We start from the raw sequence: 14,157 nt of genomic DNA, 5'->3' as shown, positions 1-14,157 counted from the left end.
CTTAACTAGTGGTTAAACAATATTTTTTACTGGCAATAATGAAGACAACAATAATTGTGGTTTTCGCTTTGTTAAATCGGGCACATATTGTTTCCATCAGATTTAAGCTCTAATTCAAACCACTCAAACAATGCAGATTTAGATACAGGATTTCTAATAATGAAAACAAACACTGAATTAATGGCTTTAGAAGTAATAAAACTTTGATTTACCTCCAGTCTTCTGACTATCTCCTTAATTTCTTCGACGTTATTATTAAAAGTCCTGACAAAAATGCACTCTCCACGTTCATAGAAGATTTTAATGGTTGTGAGATTTGAAGTCCAGCCTATAATATCCCTGCAGGAACAATTAAACACCACCTGCTTGGAGCTCTCTTCAATAAGTACCACAAATTCATTTGAGATACCCAGCAAACAGTCAATCTCAGCAGCACAGCTGTAGTCCTCCGCGTGGACATTCCATACAATGGCTCCTAAACTGTACATTTCCGCATTGTGGTAAGGCTTTGATTTCTCTTTCTTTTTTGTAGCCAAAGAAATAAAAGGAAATTTTCCGGAAGGATCAATGGGTGTGTTAGTGCAACTGTGCTCTGCCAGGTCTTTCAAATACTCCTGCCTTGTCCTTGTCGCCATGGCACGGAACTTTTCGGACTTGTGAGCTGCATTTTCTGCATTGATCACTTTTGCTAGCAAGAAGTCCCGGAAGACTGTCGACTTGGGGAAGGTGACTCCACTGGGAATAGGTGGTCCAAATGCAGGCACATCTTTCGATCTTGCCACAGCAACACTACAAAACAAAAATCCAAGTTACTTTGACTGGACATGACTGAAGAAATGCTGTCAGAATTTATGCCAAGCACAAGCACTTTAGATATGGATTGTTCCTATGCTCCCTGGAATATTATGGACATGGGGCATATTCTCCCCTGCATACAGAATACTCGCAGACACAGCCCTGAATGCAATTCAGAACAGATTCTGAGCAATGATGAGGCACTTTCAGAGAGGGAGAAAGATAGACAGAGAGAGAGAGAGAGAGAGAGAGGGAGAGGGAGAGGGAGTGGGGGAGGGAGTGGAACAGGGAGAGGGAGAAAACAAAAGGGATAAAAAGAAAAAAGAAATATACTGAAAGTGCAACCTATGTTTATAATCTATCACCCAGAGAACTGTAACCAACATTACTATAGCAGTAATCATCAGCCAAACTATATGTATCAGTAGCAGGACCAATGCAATATTTCCTCCTCATTAAAAGCATTAAGATCCAGGGTGGCATAGCGATAGAGTTGCTGCCTTACAGCGCTTGTGGTGCCGGAGACCTGGGTTCGATCCCGACTATGGGTGCTGTGTGTACGGAGTTTTTACGTTCTCCCCGTGACCACGTGGGTTTTCTCCGAGATCATCGGTTTCCTCCCACACTCCAAAGACATACAGATATGTAGGTTAATTGGCTTGGTGTAAGTGTAAATTGTCCCTAGTACGTGTAGTATAGTGTTAATGTGCGGGGATCGCTGGTCGGTGCGGACTCGATGGGCTGAAGGGCCTGATTCCATGCTGTATCTCTAAACTAAAGCTAAAACTAAAAAGGAAATGAGATATGCACTGTCCTGGCCTTACCTGTAGCAGACATTCTCAGTGCAAGGGTTGTGCACTCTTACAATGACAAAGACATGCTGAAAATGGGAGCGAATGTTCTTCGGGGTGAAGGGCATGGCCCCAGGCTCTTGCAGTACGATGGTCACAATATCATTCCCAATGTGCCGTTTCCTTAGCAGCTACAATTTTAAAGGGGAAAAACAAAGGTCACTTGTAAATGAAAAGAAACATTCTTCAAATTTTCACTGACTATTAATTCTTTAAGTTTAGGTTTATTATTGTCATGTGTACATGAAAAAGCTTTGTTTGCGTGCTATCCAACCAAACCATTTAATACATACATTATTACAATCAAGGCAAACTCAAGTACAATAGGTACAGCAAAAAGAAACATACATGCCGACTATAGTTGTAGTGTAAGTAACACCTGCAGAAAGATAATCCAATGTCCACATGAGGTATGTTGGAGAATTGGGACTGTATGCTAAGCTTATGAAAGTTCCATTGAGAAACCCGATAACCGAATTTAAAAGTATTTCAACTGGGAACATCTTAATTGAGAAGATTAACATTTGAAGTGAATTGTGAACACTCTAATCAGCAATAGAAAGAAAGATGAAAAATATCAATTCTCCTGCCAACAACTATGGCAGATGGAGTTCAATCTGGTGACGAATGGGGTTATCCACTTTGGATCAGAGAAAGGAAATTACTTTCATTTTAAATTTAAAGTTGTACAGGAACAAAGGGGTTTTCATGCTATGTACACAAAGTCACAAGTATAAAAATTAAACATAATGTTGATTTGAATCTAGGTTATCTTGGAAAGGTTGGAGCACAAAAGTGAGGAAGTTTCATTGGGTTATAGACCCTTGATCATAACTCATCTGCTGTAATGCATTAGATCTCATCAAATATATATTGTGCAAGAAAAAGTGCAGTGCATAGATATCAGAATGAACCTTGTGTTTAAAAGACAAAGTTTGACTGACTGGTTAGTTGCTTTTAAGTTCAGAAGATTTACAGTAATAAATAGAAATTGTGAGGAATTATTTATTTCTGTTGAGGGAATGTACAACGATAAAAATATACGAATTAGCAGACAGAAACCATTTGCCCCTTCAAGCCTGTTCTGCCATCCATCAAGCTCATGGCTGATCTTCTACCTAAGGAACTTTTAAAGTCAATTACGGTTTTGAATTAACTCAGCAGCCTGGTCTCCCCAGCCCTCTGGGATAAGAATGGGAAAGACTCGTCACCCTCTAAGTGAAAAGACCTCATCTCAGAGCATAATTCCACCCGTTATTCTGAGAATATGATCTCTGATTATAGATGTGTCAGCCCAGAATAAAACAAAAACGAAATACTGAAGATGTTGAAAAATTTAGAAAATGGTCTAACTACTTAGATCAAGCAGTAATTGTGGAAAGGAAAACCCGAGCCAGCATTTCAGCTCAATGGCTTTTTCACCACTTTTCTCAAACACAAGGTAGGAAAAAGCCAGCATGGTAAACTTGGCCATTCATTATATTGCATTCTGTAAATGGTAACGGGTAAAAGCTTAGTTACCTTGGCACATGCTGGACTTGACAAATGCCAGTTAATCAATTGTGGCATGTGATAGATGTCTGTCGGGAAATGCCATACTTGTGCTAAGACTATTATCATGCTTACTATTAATGCAACTGCCATTACAACAGTTTACATCATTCCAGCAGCATGCCAATCCCATTGAATATCTTAAGATGAAAGTAACACCTTTTTAAATAAAATAACACCTCAAACTCTTCTGCTGATAGTGCTGGCCTGCACACTGAGGCCGTGCATGTTGTGTGGTTTCTCAGTGCAATCTACTATTCCTACACTCTTGTACTTAAGTCTGATTATGCCTATGCATTGTAAGATTTTTACTGAATTGTATGCAAAAAAGGAATTTCACTGTATATGTAGCAATAAAGTATACTTGAATCATTCAATGTTAAAGAGTGTGCTTACTGTGTCTATAACAAAAGAGCAGATCAAATGCAATGCTTTATCTTGGATGGTCAAAGTGAGCAATGAATGGTGAATTTGTTTACACTCCTAATATGAATGTTGCAGAATTGAAGGTTGGATTTGAAGGGCCAATGCCCTATTCCTAGATTGTTTGTCTGAGGCTTGTTCCAGTTCACATTCAGTACAAATAAAGCGGAAATATGTTCCAATACGTATTAATGCTTATCACTAGAAATTAAATGATAGAAGCAAGGGCTTCAGCAAAGGTATTTTTGCTGTATTTTTGCACAACCTGTTGTAATACCAAGTTTTCTGAAAATTACAGGATAGAATGGTTCTAAATTTGATCTCACTGGATGTGTAAAAATTGTTTCTCATCCAGCATGAGTGACAATAGATACAGGATTAGGCCATTCGGCCCTTCGAGCCAGCACCGCCAGAGCTGCCAAGTTTTGTAAGAGCATTTCAGTATTCTAGTACCTGAAAATCAGTATTTTGCTGAGGAAATCAGTATTCTTACGTGGTGCCATTTTGCTGAAAAAATGTTTTTTTTTATGTGCAGTCATACCCACGTAAGAGTACAAGAATGCATAACTTTGCTACAAATTGACATGTCCTCTACGCTCGCACCTTACTTGACAGTGCATTATCTGCTTATAAATTATTTTTACATTTACACTTTTCCTCAGTTGGGACAAACTAAGTTAAGGTGTTAAAGGCACTAATTTACAGCAAGTCACTTAAACCAGTGGCCAAATAAAGACCAAAAGAGGAGGAAAGGTTTCTCTGACTGATGGACCATGGCCTACCTGCTGCTTGTTGTTTGGTGTATAAGGAAGCAGAGTGGAGACATGAAACATGATCTCATAATCTTTGTAGGTTGTGTAGAGGGAATGGGTACCAGTTGAGTCAGCTGAAAACACAGCAAAGCAGGATTAGCATCTTTTGTGAGAAAGAAACTGGAAAACAACAGATGTGAATATAATTAAATCATAGAACTGCATAAAGGAAAAATGTAAAATTTCACTACATATATCACAACATCTGAAGAGCGCCTTATGCAGGAGGGTTATTCAATGCTAACCATGACTTACTTAGCAGATTGCAAAATCATAATCAATAACAAGCATAAAATGTAACCTTGTGAGCTCATTATCAAAACTGAATAATTGAGGATACCATCAGAAATAACTATAACTACTTAAAAATTGAAACTTAAATTTGCAGTTCTAAGCATAGCCTTAAGGAAACCTGAAAGAACTTGGACTAAGTCAGCCCAATACATTGATATAAGCATCATATAATGTATTGCTTAATAGACTTAAATTGGAAGTAATAACAAAAATCCAGACAAACTACATGTTTATCTGCAGTGCAACTTCAAAGGAGTTAATTTAATATTCTATAAAAACCTAAGCAGTGACTCTATAGTACCCTGAAGTCTACTAACTCTTGTATTCATACAAGTGTGGTCATCTATCTTTATTCCCAAATTTCTAGGGTATATGGATTAAATTGACAACTCCTAAAACTTATATTGCTTCTCCTTGTTGACGATTAGGTCATATTAGGTTACGAGCAATAAGAAAAGGCTTATGTGAAAACTAATTGACTCATAAAGAACCGGACCAGGATTATTATGGATCAGTAAATCCATAACATTATTAGTTTTAAGGACTTTCTTGAAAGCATATTTTGATCCTGCTGCAGGTTAGCTTCTGGGAGAGAAACTTACTTCCTTGATTAGGGATGCTCTACTGCCTAAAATGTGGCACTTTTGTTCTTTCAACAGTTTTTTTTTAAATGAGTATGTGAAAATCTTTTGTGGGGTTTGGAATAAATTATTATTGGACTCATTACTATCTGTTTCTTATTTTCATCACTTGTTACAATATAATTACTCAGCAACATTTTCTGAACTTGAATTATCTCGTTCGGACTTTATTCAATTGTAAATTCTGTAAACAGTTTGACCCAAAGAAACATCTGCTAACTTTTTTAAGTTAGGCTGGATTTCACTATCAATAATGACATATTTATATCCAAGCAAACTATTTATCAAAGACCTTTTATTAACTCCCAGATTTGAGAAGCTATTTTAAAAGTAAATCCATTTCTGTTGAATTGGACTGTTCTTGTTTATGCCTCTCCACTTTTTTTTTAAGAATGGTAATCAATAAATAGATTCACTGTTGCTTACAGCTAGATAGAGCCACCTTTTAGACATGGCACCTTACTGGAAAGCAGCTTGGGTCAAAGACATTACAACATCTCACAAATGTATGCATGTTTTGTCATCTGTACCATGACAAAATGTCACACCACAAAACAATGCATAATTCATGAGTTTTTAACATAGTGAATGTATGACAAATAAATCCATTGGACGGTTGTTGTAACTGCGACTATTCTTTGTAGAAATATGCAAACGGGCGAGAAAGACAAAATCCACAGGCAGCACCGAGACAACTGACGTCAAACAGGGGAGAAAAATAATGTGCCAGGGCTCATATTAGGTCACAGTATTAATGATGACAGAATCCAGCTTAAGAGATGTTAAGGGAGAGATCAGTTAATTATGTGAATCCTCCAAAGATGTGGTTTGGGGAATACCCTCCTCTTGTCCTTGTAGCTGCTCGTACTGACACGTGCAACCAATGATGGTCCTCTGGTTCAAAAGTCAAGCTTTAAATTTTCTTTTATAGGCACCATTGCAGTCAGAAAATCTGCAGCTCATGATCTAAATTGCCTCATAAGTTCTAGAAGCAGAATTAAGCGATTTGACACATCAAGTATACTCCGCCGTTCAATCATGGCTGATCTCTGTTTCTCTCTCAACACCATTCTCCTGCCTTCTCCACATAACCCCGAGGCCCTTCAAAATATCAATTTTCTTGGCATCCACAGCCGTCAGTGGCATATTTATATCAGCCTCACACAGAACTAATTACCAGCTAATATTACAGAATATCACCTCACAAACAATTTGGTTTTTTTTTTAACAACACTGGTCATAAGCAAAGATTTATTAATGGAGACACACTGGGGAAAAAAAAAGATTAGCAAGTGTAACGCACGTCTAAAGGCCAATGTCAGGAAGAAGGTTTTCACGTGGTTGGGGATTGCCCTCCTCCTGACCCTGTAGCAGCTCACACTGACACATGCAACTAATCATGGCCCGCTGGTTTAAACATCAAGCTTAACATTTCATATCATAAATGATATAGCCCCTCGCAGAACCAAATACCAGCTGATATTGCAGAATAGTGCCTCATAAACTATTGGTCTTTTTACAACACTCGTCATAAGCAGAAATCATCTCTGAAAGACTAGGACAGATTCTGGTAAAGTTGGTCCACACAGGCAAAAGCCAATACCCTACAAGAGAAGATTGGGCAGCAAATGTAGCAGCAGGCCCATGAAGATGGGAGTATTTCAGATTATTAGTGCAGGCATACGGGGGGGGGGAGAAGAAATTATGATTAGCAAGTGTAACATATGTCTCAGGGCAAATATCAGGAAGGTGGTTTTCATTTTGTCATTGGCAGCATTCCTGGAAATGGGAGAACCGTTCCATAAGAATGCAATGCATCACAACAGAAACATAGCTACAGATCTGGGAAAAGAACCAAGCAGTAAAAAGTTATTAAAATATAAACAAAAGCAAGGTTTGCGAAACTAAAGACACTCAGAAAAGTGCAGAGAAATAAACTAGCCAATGTAAAAGCCAATGGAATGTAAGGAAAACAATGGAATGTAAGAAAATTGATCAGTTGATGGCTGGGAAACAACTGAGATTTATAAAGGCAACTCATTACTGCGAATAAAGAAAAAAATCAAGTGAAAGGGAGTCATTTAATTACTCATCACTCATTGAGAAGGAGAATAGATGTGCAGAGCTCCTTTATTAAGCAGCATGTGGGTAGAGCTCCTTTCTCTACCCACAAAGGGGAAGGTACTTGTGCTATAAGTAACACAATACGTGATTGTTAAATACAGCCGAGTTCCTTAGGATTAGTGTTCATCACACCGAGCTTTAAGGGCCAATTAGATACATTTCTAAGAGACACAAGTGTGCAGGACAGGGAAATAATGATTTTTTTAAAATGAGAAAGCAGCACAGGAGATAAACATGGGATTTAGGAACTGTCTTTATTTCTTTGAAACACCTGAACTTACTAGTTCAACTGTTACTGGAAAAGGGAAGATGAATGACGGACAGACAATTACGTTACAAAATCAGCTAGTTTTCCACTTGGTGTGCAATGGCAGCCTGCAGAATGCAAGATATAATAGACAACAAACGATAGAGCACAGAGGCAGAGGAGGATTGGATCAGATATTAAGTAACGGGTTAGAAATTATTTATTGACAACAAATATAACATATAACCATATAACAATTACAGCACAGAAACAGGCCATCTCGACCCTTCTAGTCCGTGCCGAACACGTATATTCCCCTAGTCCCATACACCTGCGTTCAGACCATAACCCTCCATACCTTTCCCGTCCATATAATTATCTAATTTATTTTTAAATGATAAAAACGAACCTGCCTCCACCACCTTCACTGGAAGCTCATTCCACACAACCACCACTCTCTGAGTAAAGATGTTCCCCCTCATGTTACCCCTAAACTTCCGTCTCTTAATTCTCAAGTCATGTCCCCTTACTTTGGCAAAGGATTTTGTTGAAAGATCTCTAAAAGCAGCTGGGTGGGTATAAGCAGGAAGATTCAGCAGATCAGGTACATGAGGCATTACAATAAACACTTAACTGTACACACCAGAAAAAAACATCTAATGGAACACTAAGTTTTGCAACATCATGCATTGTAAAAGTAATGCGATGTAGAAGTATATATTTTTTCTAAAACCTCATGAAAACCACAATGAATTACATTTTGACAAAGAAATTGTGAACCAGTGATTACATCGCATGGAGTAACAAGCAAAGATGATCTGCAACAAAAGCAGAAAATGGTCATAATGTCAAAAGTGATAGGAGTAGAATTAGGCCATTTGGCCGATCAAGTCAACTCCGCCATTTATCATGGCTGATCCATCTCTCCTTCCTAACCTCATCCTCCTGCCTTCTCCCCATAACCTCTGACACTTGTACTAATCACCCTGAACAAATGCTGCAAATGCTCTGTTCTGTTCCAAAAAAGGGCCGCCAATCAGGAGCCCAATTTGACTAATAGGATTGATTGCCATCAGCACAATGGTCCAGCAAAGTCAACGCCAAGGAAGCGTGTTGAGTGTTATTTGGAGTTGAAGAGAAAAGTTGGGGAATTCACTTCTTCTTCTTCTTGCATATGGCGTGCACAGCCTAAAGTTGTAAGACAACTTGTTCTATTTGATATTATTTGATTGTGCACGTCAGGTTGATTGCATTCATCGAAACAGGGTTGACCACGTGAAGGTTGCAATCTCCTACCCTGGGGAATTCACTAAAGGAAATACAGGGATGTTTTCAGAGTTTAGTTTAGGTTCGTTTATTGTCCCGTGTACCGAGGTACAGTGAAAAGCTTTTGTTGCATGCTAAACAGTCAGCAGAAAGACTATACATGATTGCAATCGATCCATTTACAGTGTACAGATACATGATAAAGGAATAATGTTTAGTGCAAGGTAAAGCCAGCAAAGTCCTATCAAGGATAGTCCAGGGGACATCAATGAGGTAGATAGTAATCCAAAGGGGTAGAGGTAGAGCTTTCAGGGAGGGAGCAAGTCACGGCAAAAAGATACTTACTTCATGGATCTGCCTTTCTTGCTTCCTTTCGTTTGCCCAGTTTCCCAAAGTCATGGCAACCTGCACTAGAGCAGTAACAGACTATACACCCCAAATTTCAAAAAAAGACTCTGAAGTTTCAACAAGCAGGCATGCACAAATAAAATTAGCTTTGATGGGGTATGGGAGAGCTGAGCCAAAGGTCTGGATTCCATGCTGTGTGACTCTATATATGTTATCTGCTGAATTCACAGTCCTTTCAGACACTCCTGCTAAATGTCTCACCTGGACCAACTTCAAGATCATGTAAAATAGAGGGTTTTGTTTCTTTGCTCCCACAGAGCCCACTGCCATTCATTTTCTAAGATCACTCTCACAGGGGAACTGCCAAAATGAGATTCTGATAGTTGCTAATGTCCATGGGGTGGTGAAAACAAAAGGAACTGCAGACCTCGGAGATCAGCAGAAACTACTGAAGGGTCTTCGACCTGAAACATTAACTCCGTTTTTCATCTCGTAGATGCTGCTTGATCTGCGGACGGTCCTGGCATGTTTCCGTGCATTCAACATAATCATTAAACATTGCCTTTAGAAGAGAGGAAATGGAAGACAATTGTGGAGGGATGCAGAAGTCAGCACTCTGAGACCATACCAGGCAGTCTAATCAATCACATATTCTCACAAATCCTCTTACTTTTTGTATCCAGCTGTGCTCGGTACTTATCAAAGCCCTTGAGACGAACTTTATCCCCCAGCACTTGGAGAAACTCTTCAAATGCTGGACCAGCCACTTCATTGTTGTACATCTCCTCTTCTGTGCTCTGACCAGCTTTACAGTACATGACACCCACTTTGTGCTGGAAACTAAGCTGTTGGAATAGAAAATGGGTTACAATTTAATCAGATCACAGTGGCTGCTTAAATGATTGGTGAAGCATCAATTATTTGGCGACAATGGGTGTCAACCAAGTGGCATCGCAATGGACTCTCCGATAACTTCTAGCTATAGGTTTTATCCCTACCGAATAATCATTTATTTGAAACCAATTTTGACCTCCAAAGAAAGACAAATAGCACAAATTCCTGCAAACCCATTTACCTAAAGCATTGTGTTTTGGAGCAGCAGTACTGGCATCCAGTGAAGGCCAGTCAGGAAAGAACAGAGAATTTCCTTCCTTGACAGTATTCAAAATCCAGTTGATTTCTTGTAACTTCACGGTCATTTCTTTAAAAAAATAAATCAATACCACTTCTCCAAGAGAAGAGCCAGCTTTGAACACTGATTTTTAATATGTGGAGACTTAGCCATCCGGATTACCGAACAAGTAAAGGATCTGCTTAGGCATCAAATTCATCAGCCTCTGTTTTGGCAGATTGCATTATGTAGGTTTAATAAAAGTATCTGATGATCAAAACATTTTTGCTATTGTCACAACACAATTACTATCAAGAAAAAAGATGACAGCAATGGAACTTTACCGATTCAGGCACAAGGATAAATGTAGACATGTGTGTGGAAGTAGCTTGTGGGCTGCAATTTCAATACTTCAGTAGCGGGGCTAAAGTCAAGTTGAATCTGGATGGACTATTACTTTTTACAATAATAAAAAAACTTGGCAATTATCACATTAAGATGTTTGAAGGGAAATAAAATGCATCAGGAACTTAGTATCAACATCAACATTTCCAGAAAAGGAATAATCTAGATAACACATGAAAAGTCTCCAGCAGAACTTTGTGACCATCCTTAGAGGAACATAACTTGGAAACAGGTCCTTAGACTTAATGGTAGACACAAAATGCTGGAGTAACTCAGTGCGACAGGCAGCATCTCTGGAGAGAAGAAATTAAGACTCAATGAGTATGCGCTGACCATGAAGCACAATCTTTGTTCCAAACATTATGGAGGGCACTGTTTCTCCTGGGTCCTCATTCACTCAATGTACAAGTAGCTCTGGATGTTTGTAAGTTATATCAGGCACTTAACAGAACTAAGTGATCTTAAACACCAGTAAGCATGCAAGAAGTGTGATTTACTGAGAAAGGTAAGCAAGATTATAGCAACAAACTAAAAAATATAACTGACATCGTGAGATTATTTGCAGTCTACAATCACATCCACATGCAGGCTGCAATAGGTCAGTTGAAGTTAAATTCCAGATTTTAGCTGCATATACTTATGGTTATTTAATGGTTCTTTTTATGGTTCTTTACAACAGCCACTGTTGTAAATGTATATTTACAATATACATCAATGATTTAGATAAAGGGATTCAAAGTAACATTAGCAAATTTGCAGATGACACTAAACTGGGTGGCAGTGTGAACTGTGAGGGGGGTGCTATGAGTGCAGGGTGGCTTGGACAGATTGGGTGAGTGGGCAGAAGCATGGCAGATGCAGGTTAATGTGGATAAATGTGAGGTTACCCACTTTGTTCGCAAAAACAGGAAGGCAGATTATTATCTAAATGGTGTCAAGTTGGGAACACGGGAAGTACAACGGGATCTGGGGGTCTTTGTTCATCAGTCAATGAAAGTAAGCATGCAGGTACAGCAGGCAGTGAAGAAAGCGAATGGCATGTTGTCCTTCATAACAAGAGGAGTTAGGTATATGAGCAAAGAGGTCCACCTGCAGTATTGTGTCCAGTTTTGGTCCCCTAATTTGAGGAAGGACATACTTGCTATTGAGGGAGTGCAGCGTAGGTTTACAAAGTTAATTCTCGGGATGGCAGGGCTGTCAATAGGTTGAGAGAATGGAGCGGCTGGGCTTGTATACTCTGGAATTTAGAAGGATGAGAGGGAATCTTATTGAAACCATAAAAAATTATTAAGGGTTTGGACACACTAGAGGCAGGAAACATGTTCCCGATATTGGGGGAGTCCAAAACCAGGGGCCACAGTAAGAATAAGGGGTAAGCCATTTAGAACGAAGATGAGGAAACACTTTTTCACACAGAGTTGTGAGTCTGTGGAATTCTCTGCCTTACTCTTAGGTGGAGGCCGGTTCTCTGGATACTTTCTGGAGAGAGCTAGATAGGGCTCTTAAAGATAGCAGAGTCAGGGGATATGGGGAGAAGGCAGGAACGGGGTACTGATTGGGGATGATCAGCCATGATCACATTGAATGGCGGTGCTGGCTCGAAGGGCCGAATGGCCTACTCCTGCACCTATTGTCTATTGACATACTCTAAACAATCAATACAAACTTAAAAAAGATGATACATCATTCATCTCATTAAAACCCCAAATTGCCTAGATATGCTTTTCAGTGAAGCACCTATGGCAAGTGGGCAAAAAACCCTCCCCCTTTCGTAGAATAGGATGTAGAATAAAAACATCATAAAGAAAGCAAGATTGAACAAAGTAATACTCACTCCTTGTTCATCTAATTTCATGAGTTGATCTGTAACTTTAGGAGTATTCAGTCCCAGTCTCAGGCAATTGACACTAAGTTCTGGGACAGCAAATTCAAGTACTTCTTTCATAGGTATACCTCTGGCGGTGCCATGCTTGGCTGTTGAAGGAACTGCATCTTCCAAAACAGAACCTCGCAATGTAGTCAGCTGGAAAATAACATCAAACAAGATTTTACATTGTTGTTTATTCCGGTGCTTTAGAATATTTACTCAGTTACATTGACTCAGGCTCAGTGTGTTCAATTCTCAGTCTGTGGTGAGTTGGGTGATCTATCAGTACCACACTTGAGCAGTGAAAACATTAAAATCAACAAGGGACCCATTTATCATTACCAAATATCTTATTATAAATGTCCATACATAGACATTAGGGTGCAACCTACTAACATGCGTACACAAGCTATTATAAAAATACTGAAGAATGCCTGACTCTTGTGGTATCACTATCCAGATGGTATGATTTGACTGGATAGAACACAATGTTTTTCACTGTATCTCATTACGTGTGAGAATAGTAAACCAATACCAATACTAATCAAAGATATCAGCTGAGAATAGTGATGAAAAAGAAGAAATTGAATGATCTTGGCTGCATTTCTGACAAACATTAAAAGCTTACCATATGCATTGTTTATCAAGTTGAATTTAGAGCTTGGATATAAAGTTAAACAATACATAATTTCCCTTCCTGCTTGAAAATTAAGGGAAGGGGGTTAGAATATTTCTAAATAAACCTTAATAGTAAGATTAAACAAGAACTTACCAGTTCGAAGTTTGATCATTATTTTATGAGGAGTACGTTGAGGGAATACGTGAAGAACCCCGCCAGGACGCATGCGTGTCATTCTTCAAAGCAGCGGTGTGAAATCACAGATAACTGTAATGACTTAAACATAGTAAGATTAGAGAAAGAAATACCAGTTGAGTATATGATCATGGGAGGGAGCGGAGGGCATGTATTCCCTCAACGTACTCCTCATAAAATAATGATCAAACTTCGAACTGGTAAGTTGTCATTTAATCTTACTATTTTACTTCGGAGTCACGTGAGTGACTACGTGAAGATTTCAAAGCTCTGTGATTTCATGCCGTGGAAACGAGTCAATGTATCACATCTGCCTTAATGACTGTAGGAGGAATTGTGTCAACATATTTTAGACATGAATCTGACATTGAAATCCAAGAATTGATTAACACAAATTATAACCCCTATTTATGGGGTAATTAAATTACAGAACTTAAATTGTTTCTGCAAATGTTCCAGGTTTAATGACTGGTTTATGATAAAATAGTTGGAATGTTTTTTCCCCTGACCATCCTGCTGCCTTGAGGATTTGGTCCATTGGTACATTCAACTGCATAGCTGCCAATGTAGCTGCAGCCCTGGTGGAATTTGATTTAAAATATTAGTAT

General features: G+C 38.9%; 1 protein-coding gene across 5 annotated transcripts in view; it reads right to left on the bottom strand.

Moving 5' to 3' along the window:
- sipa1l1 (signal-induced proliferation-associated 1 like 1) overlaps positions 1 to 14,157 on the bottom strand; it is a 351,678-nt gene that overhangs the window by 86,477 nt on the left and 251,044 nt on the right. For all 5 annotated transcript variants that reach the window (XM_055640839.1, XM_055640838.1, XM_055640834.1 and 2 more), the window contains 5 exons: positions 12,703 to 12,891; positions 10,023 to 10,197; positions 4,403 to 4,506; positions 1,620 to 1,777; positions 213 to 789 (listed from right to left, as the gene is read on the bottom strand). In XM_055640839.1, the coding sequence (XP_055496814.1) occupies positions 213 to 789; positions 1,620 to 1,777; positions 4,403 to 4,506; positions 10,023 to 10,197; positions 12,703 to 12,891 (1,203 nt within the window). The remainder of the gene's footprint in view (positions 1 to 212; positions 790 to 1,619; positions 1,778 to 4,402; positions 4,507 to 10,022; positions 10,198 to 12,702; positions 12,892 to 14,157) is intronic.

This window comes from Leucoraja erinacea, chromosome 9, assembly GCF_028641065.1.
Source record: "Leucoraja erinacea ecotype New England chromosome 9, Leri_hhj_1, whole genome shotgun sequence".
NCBI lineage: Eukaryota > Metazoa > Chordata > Chondrichthyes > Rajiformes > Rajidae > Leucoraja > Leucoraja erinaceus.
This window is presented reverse-complemented; position numbering and strand designations above follow the sequence as displayed.